Source organism: Trichoderma camerunense, assembly GCF_050948025.1.
Source record: "Trichoderma camerunense strain CBS 138272 chromosome Unknown V8C40scaffold_5, whole genome shotgun sequence".
In the NCBI taxonomy this organism is placed as follows: Eukaryota; Fungi; Ascomycota; class Sordariomycetes; order Hypocreales; family Hypocreaceae; genus Trichoderma; species Trichoderma camerunense.
This window is the reverse complement of record NW_028145365.1, coordinates 1,724,878-1,741,313: the sequence shown is the minus strand read 5'-3', so window position 1 is coordinate 1,741,313 and position 16,436 is coordinate 1,724,878. Positions and strand designations below refer to the sequence as shown.

At 48.9% G+C, this 16,436-nt stretch overlaps 6 protein-coding genes and 1 non-coding gene across 7 annotated transcripts; 3 read left to right on the top strand and 4 right to left on the bottom strand.

Moving 5' to 3' along the window:
- The first annotated feature begins 350 nt into the window (after positions 1 to 350).
- On the top strand, positions 351 to 1,083 carry V8C40DRAFT_180947 (uncharacterized protein). The gene has a single exon (XM_083211726.1). It carries the CDS (start codon positions 544 to 546, stop codon positions 925 to 927), a length of 384 nt encoding a protein of 127 aa, XP_083075798.1. The 5' UTR covers positions 351 to 543; the 3' UTR covers positions 928 to 1,083.
- A 265-nt stretch (positions 1,084 to 1,348) lies between these two features.
- V8C40DRAFT_239806 (uncharacterized protein) lies at positions 1,349 to 2,421 on the top strand. Its single transcript, XM_083214690.1, has 2 exons — positions 1,349 to 2,124; positions 2,230 to 2,421. Exon 1 carries the CDS (start codon positions 1,554 to 1,556, stop codon positions 1,851 to 1,853), a length of 300 nt encoding a protein of 99 aa, XP_083075797.1. The 5' UTR covers positions 1,349 to 1,553; the 3' UTR covers positions 1,854 to 2,124; positions 2,230 to 2,421.
- Positions 2,422 to 3,422: 1,001 nt separating this feature from the next.
- Positions 3,423 to 5,767, bottom strand: V8C40DRAFT_180919 (uncharacterized protein). Its single transcript, XM_083211725.1, has 2 exons — positions 5,416 to 5,767; positions 3,423 to 5,355 (listed from the first exon to the last, which is right to left on the bottom strand). Exons 1-2 carry the CDS (start codon positions 5,628 to 5,630, stop codon positions 3,606 to 3,608), a joined length of 1,965 nt encoding a protein of 654 aa, XP_083075796.1. The 5' UTR covers positions 5,631 to 5,767; the 3' UTR covers positions 3,423 to 3,605.
- Positions 5,768 to 5,967: 200 nt separating this feature from the next.
- V8C40DRAFT_239800 (uncharacterized protein) lies at positions 5,968 to 7,131 on the bottom strand. Its single transcript, XM_083214689.1, has 2 exons — positions 6,580 to 7,131; positions 5,968 to 6,518 (listed from the first exon to the last, which is right to left on the bottom strand). The coding sequence occupies exon 2, from the start codon at positions 6,455 to 6,457 to the stop codon at positions 6,137 to 6,139; it is 321 nt and encodes a 106-aa protein (XP_083075795.1). The 5' UTR covers positions 6,458 to 6,518; positions 6,580 to 7,131; the 3' UTR covers positions 5,968 to 6,136.
- Positions 7,132 to 7,576: 445 nt separating this feature from the next.
- Positions 7,577 to 9,600, bottom strand: V8C40DRAFT_239797 (palmitoyltransferase PFA5). Its single transcript, XM_083214688.1, has 3 exons — positions 9,375 to 9,600; positions 8,860 to 9,300; positions 7,577 to 8,749 (listed from the first exon to the last, which is right to left on the bottom strand). The coding sequence occupies exons 1-3, from the start codon at positions 9,490 to 9,492 to the stop codon at positions 8,067 to 8,069; spliced, it is 1,242 nt and encodes a 413-aa protein (XP_083075794.1). The 5' UTR covers positions 9,493 to 9,600; the 3' UTR covers positions 7,577 to 8,066.
- Positions 9,601 to 13,137: 3,537 nt separating this feature from the next.
- V8C40DRAFT_180867 (hydrophobin) lies at positions 13,138 to 14,145 on the bottom strand. The gene is made up of 3 exons (XM_083211724.1): positions 13,674 to 14,145; positions 13,519 to 13,604; positions 13,138 to 13,459 (listed from the first exon to the last, which is right to left on the bottom strand). Exons 1-3 carry the CDS (start codon positions 13,867 to 13,869, stop codon positions 13,421 to 13,423), a joined length of 321 nt encoding a protein of 106 aa, XP_083075793.1. The 5' UTR covers positions 13,870 to 14,145; the 3' UTR covers positions 13,138 to 13,420.
- An 860-nt stretch (positions 14,146 to 15,005) lies between these two features.
- V8C40DRAFT_t80 lies at positions 15,006 to 15,088 on the top strand. Its single transcript has one exon. It is a non-coding gene; the product is annotated as a tRNA-His (tRNA).
- The last annotated feature ends 1,348 nt before the right edge of the window (positions 15,089 to 16,436 follow it).

Below are 16,436 nucleotides of genomic sequence, written 5' to 3'. Positions count from 1 at the left end.
AATCCAAGGACGACAGATGGAGGAATGGAAGCCGCAGAGAAAGTGTGGGCAAGGAGCAGGCTGCAGCCAAGCAGAAAGAGTCGTATTGCCGTGAGGGAAGAGGAGAGAAATGGAAAAAAGCGACAGCACCAGCTCGACTGGACTTGAAGAGAAAAAAGGCGGATGATCTGGTGTGAATGGTGGGGTGGGGCAATGAGGAGCATCGAGACACTGGTGACCTCCCAAAATGCTGCCGACTGTTGCAAGGTCTTCGTTGGCTGCAGAGCTTGGCTCCAGATCCGCTGGCCCTTTTTTTTTCTCTTTCTACACCCCTGCTTCCCTGCTTGCTGCACTCCTGCTTGTCTGCACTCCGGCACCCTGTTCAGTCAGACCGTTTCAGTGGCTGTGGCGACAGCAGATGCGACCACCGCAGCAGTGCAGCGCAGGTGCAGTGCTGATTGATTTGACGAGCAGTGGATGGTGGATGGCGGATTGTGATGGGCTGCCTGCTTGGACTGGACTGGACTGGGCTGGCCTGACCTGACCTGTGGCCACCTCCGTGAGATGGGGGGGCAATTGGATGGATTGGATGGGTTGACAGACAAGAGGATAGGACAGGATATTGAGGTGGAATGGAGATGGAGCTGCCTGCTGACTGGAGAGAGTCACAGCAAGGCAAATGCACGGAGTACAGGACAGCACGCACGACGCAACGCAACGCCCTCCTCACGACGCTCTGCTCTGCTCTGCTTTGCTTCCTCGGTACCAGCTACTGGTACTCCGTACATACTGCTTCGACCTGTTTCTCACGCTTCCGGGATACCACCGGTGTTAGGCTCGCCTCACTCCCCCAATAAGCCTAAAAGGCAGGGCACGCTTCAAACTCCAGGCCTCTCTCACTACCTTGTTATTGCGATGACTCCAACTACTTGCTGCTACTGGCAGTAGCGGCACAGCTAAAGGGCTACCTACGCAGTGGAAAGGGACCTTGCTTAAGTGGTGCCTATCCGAGTCCACCAGAGCAAGCTTGGGACCTATTGGCGGCTTGTCAAGGTGATTTGATGGAGCCGAAAGTGCGCCAGTCCCGAGCCCAAACATCGCCTCGCTTCGCCTCGCCCGGACCGTCGACGTTGGGCTTCGCTGCACGTCGCTGCAACGGGGATGGAGGGCGCGTCAAACGCCGTTGAATGGCCTGACGGGCCTGGGAATGGGCCGCCTATTGGAGCTTGTGTTTGGGCGAAGCGGTTTCTGACACCGAAATGCTGATGATAAGTATGTACTCCGTCGTACCGGTTCAGGTACTCCGTACTTTAGCACATGCTCTCCGCTGTGAGATATGCAGTCGTGCATTTCCTTTCTTTTCCTTTCCTTTTTTTATATTTTATTTTATCTTCTTCATTTTTTCTCTTTTCTCTTTATTATTTTTTTTTTCCACATCTGCCGCCTCTGCCTCCGTACCCACAGTGTCTCACTTTTTTGTCGGGACGTTTTTTTTTGTCTCTCATGTCTTCCCTTCCAGGCTCTCTTCCTGCTCTTTTCCCTTTTCGGTGATTTCCCGTTACCGACTAGCAGAAATGACTAACAACCGACGGCAAGGCTCGCCTTTCTTTTCTCGCGCCAACGTCAACCCTAGCCGATGGTTCCTGATGCATGAGCTACGTTATCTCTGCTTGTGCTTGTCTGGAGCTCTATGGCATCGGACCTTATTTCTCTCGCGATTCAGCTTCGTGCTTGTTGATTCGCCATCTGCAGAGAGTCACGTTGCAGTGCGTAAGAGCAGTTCCTATCGAAACGCTCTGCGATATTACGTGCGTGCCTGCGTGTCTGCAAGCCTGCGTCCGTATGTGTATGTAAGTACCTCGCATGCCGTATGAAGATGCGTATATAATTAGACCGCGTTGGAGAAAGGGTCAGGTTGCAGCTCGACACGGATTGGTAGGGCGACTTGTTCCTACAGCAGATGGAGCTTTTTTTTTGTGTGTTTGTTTTTGTCTCGGACAATCATCGCGCGCTGCAGACAAGATTGAGCGGGGATATTGACCCCGTAGATGCCATTGGTGGTGATGACACCATGCGCGTTTATCTTTTTGCCTCGGTGCCCGAGTTGGAGCTGTGGCGAACGAGCTGTCCAACGTATGCATTCAGCTGATTCCTTGGGGTCAGAAGCCGATACTCTGAGGGAACGGAAAACAAATCAATGCATGTCTTCTCGCCACTCTTACCATTTTACCATTTGGTCATGGCGCCTACCTCATAATGAGTGATCTTACGATCAGGTCGATATCCGTGGATCGAACAAAAGCAGGTTTAAGAGCCGAACAGTGTGCAGAGAGATCGAGGAAGAAGAGCAGACTCCCGACATTTCTCTCATCCGGATTAGGAATGAGATGCACCACACGCAGCTTTTTGTTTAAGAAAGCCTTCCATTGGATTACGTGGAAGAGCATTCATTCGATGTCTATCTTGACTTTGCCTGCCAACCAGCTTCGCTTAGCCATTTAGCGCTGTCCGTTGTACATACGCTAGTTCCGACTGCAAGCCGAAACTCTCCCTGGATCTATGAAGGCGTGGTGGTTGCCCCCATTCATCTTGCCTCCTGGAAAGTCAAGATTTGAATGAGCGAGTGTATGAGCCATTATGTCGGCTCTAACCGCGGTACATCGTACACGCACCGGCGATTCACGAGACACTCGACTGTACTAAGCTAAAAGGCATACGGAAAACTGGCATGAATTATTACCTCAGCCAGATGAGGGGCGCAAAGGTCTGCCTGCTGGCCTAGTCGGGTATCAATGCTTATGGTTAATTGGAGCCCAACTGTCGACAACAGGTTAATGCACTAGCGTCACCAGTCCACTCGAGCCAATCGTTGGCATCATCACACATCATTGCCACTGATGCTATTGGGACACTGTTATGCGATATTGGAATGTGCTTTTCAATATTGGGACTGCGTGATGCAGCCGTCTCTACCGGCCCGGCAACCGTCACTCCCCCACCTTTGTTTATGCTGCTGTCATCATATTCTGCACTGTGCCGCTTGTACTCTGTATTATGAAGAGCATGTATGAGGGGAAGCAATGATGACTGAGCTCAAAGGAGCTCACTAGGGATCGTGTCTGCCCGAAAGAGTAGGAGAACAGGCGACCACGCATGGCAAAGCCCCTTCAATGGAGGCAATGGAAAGAGGGAAATGAGGCTGAAAGATGCTTCATCAGCATCCAACGCACACCTCTGTTTGCTCACTCGTGCTTGAGGCATCCAGCCTAATTCAGCCGGACTAATATGGAATATGATTACTCGCCGTGATGCGCACCAATGTGTGATCGATATACATGGAGCTTGAATATTGTCAAGCCTTAATCAAGATGGTGCGGAGCTCAAGGCAAGCGGAGCAGTGCCTGACTATCCAAGGCCTGACTATTCAAGGGCGGCGGATGAACGAAGAAAGCCAGGCTGCAGTGGAGCGGTTTTTCTCGTTCGGCATCGTGACTTGTTGATCATGCGTGAAAACCGGTATAGTTCGATCAGCGTCAGGAAGGCCCCTTCAGCCCGAAAGCTCTGCCTAAGAAAATTTTCGTGTCGCGGATGAAGCCCCAGGGCTTCGTCTGCTACATCCATGTTCTTCACCCAAACGTGAGCTTACTTTGCCCTTGCTCAAGCTTTGAACCTCCCCGTCCCCTTTTAGAAGCAAGGCCAGACCCTTTTGGTGGACGGCCTCGTGAAGCGGCTGGCTGCTGTCCAGCAAATGTGGGTTTGACACGTTCACCGTCTTGAATGTCCTTTGCGAAATGCCAATCTTGATGGCTTTGAAATGACATGTCGTCGGCGAAGCTAGCTTTACATCTAGGGCAAGACAGGCCTGTGAAATGGGCTGAATCCCCTGTCTCCGATGTCTCGTGACTTGATATCTCCCCGTCATTCTTTTCTTGCTCGAATTGGGGAAAGCTGGCGCCATTAGGCTGTAGCTGGTCGGCGTTGAGGCTCTCCTTCATGTTAAGGGAGTCTTGGTCACCCGCAGGTCTCTTATTGAAAAATCGTTGGATGCTAGGTTTTTCAAGCCGTGGTTTCTTGCTCTGTTGCTCCGTAGTTGAGCTTTCAGGTATGGTATCAAAAGGACGCAATGGGGGCGTTTCATCCCTCTTCTTGAAAAAGGCACCAATGCCCATATTGTTTTTAACACCTTCCTCAAACCCGCCAACACTCAGGCTCAAGTTGGCACAGGGCCAGACATCTCCTTCAGCAATGATTTGGTGGAGCAGCTCCTTAGCGAGGGCGAAGAGGGCTTGTTCATCTAGAGCCTTGCCTGATGAGATGGGGCTTGACTTGCTTCGCGTTTGTCCGCCGTGGCGATGATGAAGATTGATTGTGCGCGGCCACCGCTTGTGCTCCAGAATGCCTTCTTCAACCAGGCGGGAATAGATGTCGCCCGCAAAAATCCTGAGCCACTTGGTTGCTTGATCGGGAGTCTTGATCGAGGGCCGGAATGACTTGGCCGAGAGCATAGATTTGATTTGAGTTCGCGAGTTGATTTCACTGTAGTCGATTCCCCTAATGGTATTGTAAAGCCAGACGGCGGTTTCTTCGCCGAGTCTCGCCTTGAACTGGTCCAACGGGATATCACGAAGCTCCTTGACGCTCTCTGTGCCGAACGTAGAAACAACCTGATCTCCTAGCTTGCCACCGAGGTTCCGCATCTTGGTGACTTTGATGGCCGTTAGGAATGGTAGCACTGCTCGACTGCGTATAACTGTTTGAGCATTGGGCTTCTTGAAAGCTGAGCCTAGCTTGCTGACCAGTTTGTTACTCGCTATACCTGCAGAACAGGTATATCCCAGCTCTTCACGAATCTGCGCGCGAACACCGCGAACGATTTCAGAGCCCATCAGTATAACTATGTCATCCCAGTCTGGATCGAGAGCTTCTTGGTCCTCTTCAAGAACAACAAGGTTGTCGTCCCGCCAGTCGAGGGCAGCAGCAGACGGAAAAGGGAGACTTTCAGCTGCGTCACCGGATGGAGGCGGATTCGCAAGCTCTGGAGAGCGGCGCAGCAGTTCCGACTGAATGTGAGCCGAGAGGTCCAGGAAGACTTCGTCGATGCTTGCTTTTTCAACCTTTTGAAGATCCTTTGGCAGGGAATCCTTGATGAGTGCGAGAATTTTCCTCGATTGCAAGCGATAGGGATCGAGAGACACTTTGTCGGTTGCAATATTTGCAGCTGCATCATCTCGATATGCCCACTTGTCATCGCCTTCTCTCCAAGTGGCGACGTGTTGCGCAATCAATTCTGGGCACAGCTTCTTGGCCTCGGTGATGTTGCAGTGGCGTCCAATCTCCCACTTCCTTGCGGGATAGTTGACGGCAATGAGACCTTGCCTGGAGTGCAAACAGCTGGTCAGTTTCATTCACTTCTCAGATACTTCTTCACCATCTTACCACTGCTGCACGGCAAGGGGCTTATCTTCCGGGACACCGAGCCTGACCATCTCACACTGTGCATAGAATGCGTCGAGGTCTATGTGAGCAACAACGCGCAGAGGAGTGGATGTGCTATAAGTTGCCATCTGGGCAAGCTGCCGATATGTGAAGCGTGAACGGCGGGCATCGCGCAACGGCGAAGAGGCGCCGCTGCCGGGCGATGGCGAAGACATGAGACAACGACCAAGAGACTGGCGATACTGATGACTGATGAGATGGATTCATTGAAGAGTAAAAATTGAGCTGAGATGCATCAAACACGTGAATGCTTTTGGTTTTAATCCATGCTCACACGCGATGTCAAAGTCGGAGTTTCCCTTGATCGGGACTGCGGAGCGACCCACATTAAAGGCTGTTATGCAAGACATCTCATCTGCCTAAGCTCGGCACCACTTACGGAGTACACTGGAACAGAGCAGAGCTGGATGCTCTGCTGCTATCAATCATCAACCATCAAACACGCAATATACTCCGTTAATCAACTTATTCAGAACTGGATTTTGGTATTCCATCTACCAGAAGAGAGATTCTGAAGAAGAGTCTTGTCAACAACACAAGTTACACATAAGCCACACCATTGTTCCCATCTTTAACTTCTCCATCGCCTCTCATAATGTTGCGTAACCAGGCAGAAAATGACCAAATGGAACCGAGTTGTATTCCAAAACTGTTTCAACCATCAATAATCATCGTCAGAGGCAGCAGATGACGAATCCTTGCCCTTTATCTGCATCGTCTCGTCATAGTCCTCAAGCTCATGCACCGCCGTGGCGAGCTGCTCCCTCAACTCTTCAGCTTCATTCTCCTTGGCAGCAACGTTATCTTGCACCTCCGCTCTTAGACGCAGCCTCTTTTCATATGTGATGATTTGCTTATCGATTTCCAACCGCTGGTTCCTCAATGAGTCGATCTGCTCATGTACAATTTGAAGCTGTTCTTCGGTCCTCTCGATGGCTCTTACGAGCTGTTCTCGGGGCTTAGTCTCGACACGAAGGTGCATCCTGCGTTCGTCTGTGACTCAAAGACCTTTGGACGATGTATTCTATCTCAGATTCGACCTTCTTAAGCCCTCCCGGTTAGCCATAATCCTTGTACGTGCACGTCTGAGTCGATCAAACTCACAAGTGGATAATCTTGTGCCAATCTAGAGGACACTCAGGCCAAGAACAGGCTACCAAACACCAGTATTCCTTCGGATAACCGTCTGTCTCCGCTCCCAAACTCTTTGGGCACGCAAGGATCGTCTTTGGGGGAACCCAATCTAGAAAGGAAGGTGGCTACGTTTTGGGGGTGGATTTTTTTATATGGCGGATGTGAAGAGAGATGTGCGCTCGCTCTCTAACCCCCTTGCCGAAACGTCGATATGGGAATCACTATCCGACTCACACGTCTCACTCCTCGCTAGATGCCCCCTCGGGACACTCGATGGTTAATTGGTCCATGGCAACGCGAAAAAGGAACGCTAAGTATGCATTTGCATGTTAAGGCCATAACGCCACGAAGAGGCTTCTGACACATTCTCGCAGATGCAATTATAACTGCCAGCACTTCGTACCTACTTTGTGCCAACTATCTATCGCATCTTTCCAGTGAAAGCGTCGACCCCTCCCTTGCCATGGCGTGCATGCGCGATGGACAGGGATGATGGGGAAAGGACGAATCAGAGAAGAGCCGTTACAGCAATGCATGAGAGACATATTACAGTAGCAAAGCCCGGCGCGGCGCTGAGGCGATATCATGAAAAGGGCCTTGTCCACGATGAACTGTCATTGGCTCTGCATATGATACCCTACTAAAGGGCGGCGGCTAGTTCAGTCCTCCCTGGATTGAAGTAACAGCTTTACTGGCCTAGGAGGGAGGACGTTGAAATCGGCAATTTAAAATTCTCAACGGATTGAGCATCATGTATTGGATGAGACCAATAGGGCTGAAATGCCCAGATGCAAATCGCACTTCTCAATTTACTTGCAACAGAGCGTCACAGTTATCCGTGCCTCCAGACCCGAACCCGAATACGCATGTGCTCGTATGTAGGTTGGTAGTAGCAGCATGCACGAGGAATGTGTCCGCTTCTCTTTGGAGGAAGCATGACCCAGCGTTGGAAAACTGACCGCTCGTATAGAGATACCAAGGAATTATTTTTGCTACCAAGCATGCGCAGTTGTTGGCTGCATCGCTTCACCGGTTTATAGTGTTTCATGCTCTGCATACGAACCTTTCCTTCTTTACATGCGTTTTCCCATCCAGCACAGCCAATTAGATATGTAGTAAAAAAGAAAATCCCCGCGATGCCCTTGCCTGAATATGTTCATAAATTATGTACATGTATGTGTACGAAGGAGGGACAATTTGCACAAAAGGGCCCCATGTCTATGCCCGTCATAATACAGTAGTAACACCAATGTGAGAAAAACAAAAAAAAAAAAACAAAAAGGATCAGAAAAGAGACAGAGAGAGAGAGAGGCAAAATGTGCGTGCCAACAAGCCAATCTAAACAGAGCCCAAGCAAAGTAATAAGACAAAATAGAAACAGTAGTCCGGGGAGGTGATGGTAGTGTAGAGTAGTATGAGAATGAGAATGAGTGGTCAAGAGTCAGTCGGTCAATCAATCAATCGCTGGCCCGCCGACCTCCTCTCTCCTGCAATTCGATGCCATGCCCGCCGCGGGAAGAGCTTTCGAGCTCGGGAATTCCGTAGCGCTTTCTTAGCTTTGAGATGAGAGGACCAAATCTGTAGTCACTCTCCATGCTTTCATGATTGCAGCATGGCGAATGTCGGATAGGAAGCATCCACTCGATGAAGTTGTCTCCCATGACGGACTTCCAATTTTCCATGGCCCCCAGATCCCAGGGATTTTCCCGTACCTTGGTGCGGAGGATGGCGAACTTGCGCTCTGCCAGCTGATCTCTAGCAGAGATGGGTCCATGACTATTATGCGGCTGCTGGCCTTCGGATCCCGGCCGCCGTGGTGGTCCACGGAGAGGGTATACAATGACGGGATATTTGTCCGAGGGCGGGGTGGACTGGGGGATGCGGACAGCCAGGGTGATTGTATGTGATCTCTTAAGCATATCGACATTGGTAGTGTTTGCGAGAATGTAGCGAAACGAAGTGAGCGCCATGCCAAAGGTAAAGGTGCCGAAGAGGCAGGATAAAACGATTGCTGCGAGGGCCCATCCATCAAGGGGGTCTCCGTCTTTGTGGTGTTGTTGGAAGGAATATGCACTGACGGCGAGGCCCACGGCGCAAAACAGGCCGCAGTAGAAGCAAAACTGCGTAAAGAAGTTGAAGGCTACATTTCCCACAGAGGACAGAATGTTGTTAAATCTCTGAATTCTCTCATGGCCATGAATACGGAACAAGGAAGGGCTTGTTGTCCAAAGGGAAATATATATCACTTACAAGTCTCAGAGACCATGCCACCAACCCAGGGGCAGAAATGGTCCATTTTCCTGACGCAGCGGCCTAGGTCGCTCGAGTGATGAGATCGGTCTGGCTTCCACTGCTGGCACTCTGAGCACCACTTGGGACGGCCATCGACCTCGCATACGAAGACATCCTTGCTGTAGAAGGCCTCGAGCCCGGGACTGTCCGGGTTTGGATCCGGAGGTACATATGCTCCCTCCTCGACGTCTCGGTTGCGTTTGCGTCGCTTTCGTACTTTTTCGGCCGCCTCGCGCTCGCTCTGATCCTCGGGAGCCAGAGGGACGACGCCCGGGTTTAGTTGGACTGTAAAGAAGGTTCGTAGATAGGCGGCGGCCATTAACATGAAGAAGAGGAAATAGAGGACGAGGAACGCCGTGACAACGCCATCCTGGTGTTTTCTTTTGTAGAGGAAGCTGACTAGAACGAGTATTTCATGTTAGGAATATCCGGTCATCATTTAGGAGAGGGAGAGGGTGAAGGTCGAGATTTACTGCAGAGGCGACCGACGACGGCGTAAGTCGCAACAGCTAGAATCCCGACGATGAACAAGGGAATGATGCGCACTGCCCATCGCGTTTCGGAGCGACTGCTGTGATGCGGACGCGACATGGCGGCATCATGACCGCAGCCCTTCTGCCCTTCTCTGCTCAGCTTTGCTCTTCTCCGATCTGGTGTTTCGGGCACGTATGAAACTTAAGAGAATGGGGATGATTTGTTTGCAATCTTACTTGGCGATGATCCTGGTACCGGGAGATGACCAATTGATATCTGTTCGCACTGTATAGATGCGCTGTCGATAAGTGTCAGAGCACAGTGCTAGAGGTTGACGTCATGCCGTCACCTATGCCTGCCTTCCTTGCTAAGCTCGGGCAGCTCATTTAAACTTGCAGCGCTAAACGGCCGGCAGTGGAAAATCCTGGCACAAACCAAAAAGATTCCGCCTCTTACTAACACTCTAGCTCTTATACACCATTCGTCCTCTCATCAAAGATATCGCGATACGATACTCGTGCTTCAATAACTGCAATGCCTTGATACCTTGTTATTTTCTACATCATCCCACCTTCTTTACCCTTGCTTGTCCTACCTATCTATTTGTTCCTATCCCCCCACCCCCACACTCTGCAGCCCATTCAATAATGCGGCTCTGTGCAAGGCTTCAAGGCTGTTTTCAGCCGGGAGATTGCCCCAACCAGACACAACCAGATAGGATGGCAACACCCTCAAATTCCTCCTTCTCATAGCCGGATGCAGCCACATACTAATTGGGACTTAATTCCTTTTTTATCATGCCTGAGCATGCAACAATCCATTCAATCCAGCCTATGTTGCCACATGCAGGCAGGCTTCAAAATTGAGGCTTCCTAGATAGGGTTGCATCATGAGGCTCTCCAACCTCTCGTGACAATTGCAGCTGAAGGACTGCTCATACTCTGCTCTCTGTATAAATACCCACCCGTCTATGCTCTCCATGTCTGCATATAATTGTTCGTTTCTTATTCTCTCGCTGCTGCAGCTGCAGCTCCTGTGTGAATGAGTCAGCTTAGGATTGCCATGCTTGCGCAAGTCTTCAGTAGATGGGTATGATACCAAGTCCCATATAAGACACGTTGCTCATACTCCTTTAGATATTCAAAAGAAAAGACTCCTTTTCCTCCTTGTCGAATCCTCTTAAACGCTGATATTAGTCTTCTTCCACCGGCCGCACGACAGGAGTGACAGAATGGCTGTCTTCCTACAAAGAGAGCGTTTACAACATGTAAACACACAACACAGATGAAAGAATAAAGGAAGAGAAGAGAGAGAGAGAGAGGGAAAGAGAGGGAATAGGTGCAGAAAGGAAGACTCCCTATCCCTCGCAATGCAAGAGCAGCAACTCAGTTGCCTTGCTGGGGGAAACTCCAAGAGTGATCCAAGCTCACGCAGCCTTGTTGACTCGGAATAGTGTCGGCTACAGCTTGGGAGTCAGATGGGTGCACCAAGTGTCTCACCGAACTTAACCAGTCCATACACAAGACTTTCCCGCTTTTTTTTCTCAAACCGGTAACAGCATCACCGAGGGTGAAACGCAGAATCATCTCCTCACCTGACGCCGCCTCTCTGCAAGGCTTCCTGGGATATAGGGCAAGGCGAGTAGCTGCGCCATCGCCTTTTCGAGAGTTTCAGCAGCGCCAAACAAGACTATTACGTCTCCGGTACATATTTCGCTCCTCCTCCTCTTAGGATTCGGCCGCGGAATACCCCATTCTGATCGTTTCTCGCCAGTCAATATGAGTAGTGTTATTACATTTCCTACCGGCAACCTACCGGATGCTTACCATGGAGAGCTTGCAGACCGAAAAGCTATGGGAAACTCTCCATCACGCCGCCGAGCTTTCACCCGCCCGCCTTCTCTCGCCTTCGCGCCTTGCGCTCTTGCGTAAAATGGAGTAGTAAGGCAAGCTTTTATCATGTATATATAGTTGTCTGTGTACTCTCATCAATTCTCAACATCAACCACATCAAAAACACATTCAACCATCTTTCACTTCTACCATCTTCACTACGTTCAACAGCCAGTTTTCTAGTATCAATTTTAATTTCACCGCCTGGTCTAGAGTAAAGTCTCGGACCGCAATTCGCCCTAGCAATCCTTAAAATCAACAACAAAAGCCAGGACAATGGGTGGTAACGGTACTGTCGTCAACACCTGGAAGTGTTGCCGATGTGGCATGGCTGGATTGGTCATAAAGACAACCCCTCAATGTACGGAGCACGATTGTCAACATGTCCGTTGCTCAAACTGCGACAAGTACGAAGATTCGGTCGGCCCAACTAGGCCTTTAAAATGACCTTGCTTGAACGTTCTTTGACTCCTGGAGGCTATACCCAAAAATTGCCGTGGCGTTCATGTGGTTGAAACAAAAGTCCACACCTTTTCCCTCTTTTAATACCTTATTTTTGGATTTTGTTTCTTTTGTTTCTTTTTTTCGGGAGGGGAGGGGGAGAAGGGAGAAGTCGCAATATTACATTGCAAGCTCGATTCATCACGTCGGCCTCCATCTTCATACCGCTCTGCAGCAGCATCCCAAAACTTCCATAACAGGAATTTCTGCAAGGCCATAACATATCTTAGAGCGAGGCTTGGAACTTTTCATGCCTAGTTGGAGATGGCGACACACAATTGCGAGACGATGCCGGTTTCTCTTCTGGTTGATGGGCAGGATGGTGGACATTTGTTATTCTGACAGGATTTCTGTTATGATGATTGCGTTTAGATAGCCCAAAAATTGACTCGACGTTGAGCAACTTTTTGTGCACACTCATACACATGTAGCATCCTTGGCAGTGAGGTTTGATGAATGCAGCTCTCCCATAGCGACGTGGCTCAACATGCCATCCTACGAACGCAATCATGTTTGTACAACCATAAACGAGTTCTCAATTGCAAAGCTTCGTAAGTAAGCCCTGATTCTCTTCCACGAAAGGAGGTCTCCAGCCTCTCCACATTTTGCGGCTCTTCAAATTTGAGGCTATCTAGACTGTACCTGCAGGGGGGCAGTGCTGAAGCGCCTCACTCATGGCAAGTGAGACATCATCGAGCGGGCACTGTAGCTATTCGGTCGCAAGGTGGATGAAAATGATGAATCTTTCTCATTTTCCTTGCGCAAGTGGGTTAAAGTGAAATATGGTTTTGGCTGCAGGTGCCTTCTTACACTTTGGCGTTTTAGCCGGCGTGGCGCTCTCACTTAGCTTATTAGCCTTATGAAAGCGTGGCTGAGATGAAGTCATATGCAGCATCGGTGAGCCCGGTAGGCAAACGGCCATTTGCCTTGCCAAGAAGAGAAATTCTGTGAACATGAAACCTCAAAAGTGTAAAAATCCTCGCGATGGCACCGATGGTCTAGATTACCCCTTGATAATAGCGTCGCTATAACGTGGACTTAGTTGTCCAACGCTACGCTATACTGGGCTCCAATTGGATGGAACTCATGAGAAATATTAGGAAATTGTAAAAATAGGCGAAATAGCTCGGAAACTTGATTCTTATGACCGAAATGGTGATGGATTGTTCTCAAGGCTCCGTCGCTGTTAGCAGGGGTGAGTGAACACTTGCATCCTCATGAGTTGTCGTTCATCCCCGCATCCTCGTGAGATGTTGTCCATTCTTAATCGCCTTAAATCTTGACCAAGTTTCAATAGAATTTAATAGTTACTTAAAGAAACAGCCTCAGCGTATATACAAGCTAATTAGCTATACAATTACGGTTATCCCAATGTTGGAGGGGGAGGGGATGTGGTTGGCTGAGAAGTAGTTACGACAGACAACATCATTTTTTTTCCCACAACATCACCACAGCTCCATCGCAAGCACATGACATTATTTTGACGCATTCATCATATTATCACCAATATGGTGTACGAATAGAACATCTGCATGGCCCATTCATGCCCACCCACTTCTTTCAACACCTCTGGCAAGTTTCTCAGCACTAGAATCGGCATTCTTCGATACGATTCGAGCTCGGTCATGGGCACATTCAGCGACACCAGTCTCTTAAGCCAGAGGTTGTTGGCACAGAATAGCCTCATCACTCTATATACGATGTCAGAAAGCAAATCAACCAGTAAACACTTGAGGTAGCGGTCACTTACCACGGAAGCAACGCAGCAGAGAGCCGTCTCCTTGGCCTTGGCGCATTCCTTGCGCAAATCTTCAGAATCATAAAACTTTTCGTTTGCTGTACAAAATGAGTGAGAAAACATGGACACTCGAGGTTGTTTTCCCTTTCACTGAGAACTTCACTTACGAGTATGGCAGTCAAGGCCGATGATGCCAAGGAGGTAAGAGCCACAGCACTGGGGGTTGCTGTAGAGGCCTTGGGGGCAAATAGGAGATTTATCGTCGTTGTGATGATTTCCCCACCATTCCTTGTCACCGGCATCCTCGGCAGGATGGGCATCAGCAACAGCGGCGAGGAGGGCGGCGATGACGAGGAACTTCATTTTCGCAAATTTGATGGGTTTGTTTCAACGAATTAATTGAACTTGAAAGTGTGAAATACTAGGAGTCTTGTTATTAAGATGGAAAGTGAGCCAAGGTGATATCGATTAGAAAAGAAAATTATGTGAGGAAATACATGGCCTACTTATACATGAAAGATCTCACAACCACGCACTGATATATATTCTATTTCTATCACTCTTCCGCAGTGATTCTCTCTCATTCAGCCAGTTGAAATCGGCAATACAACATGGTGGATATACCCCTCCCGCGCCCGTCTCAACGCCCCGGATACGCCATGTTTCATCTATCGAGTGTATATAAGGTATGATTTGCCGCCACGGCCGTTTTTCGTATATGCTTATCTTCTCCTCAATAAATTCAGTACATTTGAACGTTCTATACGAGTGTTGGGTCGTACCTAGAGTTATAAGACGATAACTGGGGTAGATACCCCTCTCTTTGGAGTATCTTCTCAATCCAACAGCCATTAAACCGCTGGCTCTGCATTCTCGGATGTAGAACACATGATGTATAGGTAATGTAATTATATCCACATGTCTTACGTTAAGCGTAGGTGTAAAGTTATTGTGTAAATGTTGGACCTCGTGCCTGAGTTTATTTCGGCCACATGAATGGGTCAAGACGGCCAAATTCATCGCCACTTTCGTATGGATCTGGACAAGAAAAAGAAACAGAGAAGAATCTCGTGCCATTGCATCGCTCCAATTATCTTGTTTTAATGGTCACCGGTGCACATTCTATCTATTGTGACCGAAGCAAGGCAATATGTCGATGAGCACGGCTTACCCTGCAATTATGTGAGATGGGCCGGAGAATACGACAGCCAGACTCCGGTGAATTGTATGTTGAATATACAATTTATTAGATGAATCTTTTACTGCAATGTATTTTCTTACTTTACTTTTTTATTGTTTGGTGCGATTGAGATTTGGTGGTAGCTTAGAGATATGGTGACGCACAAAAATTCAAGTAATGGTAGGCGTCCACAGAAACGAATCAATCATGAGAATCATGTGAGAGAATAAAAAGAGCCGGTTTCTTGGCAAGATGCGCCACTTCTTGCCCAGAAGCTTTATAGACCGGTTTGCTATCGCCCTGATCATCCAATCATCAAGCCGTAATAGTATAGTGGACAGTACATCAGTTTGTGGACCTAGCGAAACACTGAAAACCGAGGTTCGATTCCTCGTTACGGCATTCAAAATTTCATTTTTTGCATTTTCGCCGTTTTTTTGCGTCCCTTTTTTCTTCTGTACAAAACTTCTCGAACAAAACAACAACTTGAAACTATAGCAAACGCCTGTTTACCATATTGTGGCTTGCTTCGAAGGGAAAAGTGCACATCCTCGTGGTCTTGATTCATGGAGATGGGATGTTGCTTTTTGCATGCCGCGGCTGACTAATAATGCGGAACCACCGCCTCACCAACCACAGCCAGTGTACTGAGCAGGCGTACGCAAGACACAGGATATTTCATTACTATACCACCAATTCTTTTCATAATGGTGGCCGAACACATTTCTCTTGCACACCGAAAAGGAGCGTCACCGAACCCATAGGCAGCAGCTGACCGAAAAAGAAAAACAATGCTGCTTCGTGCGGAAGGTAGTGCGGAATTGGACCGCAGCTGAGCTCCAGAGTGCCCACAGCAGCTTCCTTCCTCCAGATTAATACAGCTCGAAACCTCAACTCTCCCTCTCTCATTGCAGGCTGTGATGATTTCTACCAGCACTTATTCTTCTTCTGTCCAGACGGCGGCAGATTCTTCAATCTTTCCGCTTCTTCACCGAAATCTATTCATATCATAGTCTTTGCCGTCTCTGGCTACGATTGTCGCAAATGAATGGAGTTTCATCTCGGTGACGGTTATAACTTCTCTTTCAAAGAGCTTGTTCTATTTTCATCTCTGGATTTACGCCTGCTTTGGCAAGACGGTCTATGTGAGCTAAAAGGCGCAATTGAAGAAGTAGCCCTTTTCTTGCGAGCACTCCCAGTGGGTATTAACAGCTTCGAGTACATACAGGGCAAGAATCCGACGGACACCACTCGTTTCCAATCCGCGCCCCGCGTCTTTGTCCGTACTCTCGACTCAAAGGTAGCGTCTCGAAAGACTCTATATGCGAATTGGACGCTGCGAAAGGTAGGCAGCTTTTTCAGAAGCCTTGAGACTAACAGACTTCAACTTGATTTTCGAATGTGCCGTGATAAATGATGATTGCTTTACGGACAGGGCCGGCCCTACCGTGCCGTCTAGTTGTGAGAACCGCTTATGGTGTCGGAATGCAAATTCCGAAAGGCACAGCCGTCCGGCGGGCCAACCAGTGACGTAGGCAAACATGATGATTTGCTTGAGAGACATACGTCGAAGTTGAAGATTGTGCCCTGATGTGGTGACACCAGAATGTGTGCTGTCTGCCTACCTGGCAGTTATGGCCAATGTTTGAATGTGTTATGACAATGCAACGAAGAATTTCTCGATCGTTTCGCAAGGTTTGACATGACTACTGAACGGTCAGGGGAAAAGCTGGCCCCAATATCAACATCG

Excerpts from the sequence above, each read along its gene's own strand:
- V8C40DRAFT_239806 (XM_083214690.1), top strand. The coding sequence starts at position 1,554 with ATGACTAACAACCGACGGCAAGGCTCGCCTTTCTTTTCTCGCGCCAAC.
- V8C40DRAFT_180947 (XM_083211726.1), top strand. The coding sequence starts at position 544 with ATGGGGGGGCAATTGGATGGATTGGATGGGTTGACAGACAAGAGGATA.
- V8C40DRAFT_239797 (XM_083214688.1), bottom strand. The coding sequence starts at position 9,492 with ATGTCGCGTCCGCATCACAGCAGTCGCTCCGAAACGCGATGGGCAGTG. Across the intron at positions 9,301-9,374 it reads CGTCGTCGGTCGCCTCTGCA|TCAGCTTCCTCTACAAAAGA; the intron begins GTAAATCTCGAC and ends TACTCGTTCTAG. Across the intron at positions 8,750-8,859 it reads TGGCATGGTCTCTGAGACTT|CCTTCAACTTCTTTACGCAG; the intron begins GTAAGTGATATA and ends TGGGAAATGTAG.
- V8C40DRAFT_180919 (XM_083211725.1), bottom strand. The coding sequence starts at position 5,630 with ATGTCTTCGCCATCGCCCGGCAGCGGCGCCTCTTCGCCGTTGCGCGAT. Across the intron at positions 5,356-5,415 it reads CCCCTTGCCGTGCAGCAGTG|GCAAGGTCTCATTGCCGTCA; the intron begins GTAAGATGGTGA and ends TTTGCACTCCAG.
- V8C40DRAFT_239800 (XM_083214689.1), bottom strand. The coding sequence starts at position 6,457 with ATGCACCTTCGTGTCGAGACTAAGCCCCGAGAACAGCTCGTAAGAGCC.
- V8C40DRAFT_180867 (XM_083211724.1), bottom strand. The coding sequence starts at position 13,869 with ATGAAGTTCCTCGTCATCGCCGCCCTCCTCGCCGCTGTTGCTGATGCC. Across the intron at positions 13,605-13,673 it reads CGGCCTTGACTGCCATACTC|CAAACGAAAAGTTTTATGAT; the intron begins GTAAGTGAAGTT and ends CATTTTGTACAG. Across the intron at positions 13,460-13,518 it reads TCTGCTGCGTTGCTTCCGTG|AGTGATGAGGCTATTCTGTG; the intron begins GTAAGTGACCGC and ends CATCGTATATAG.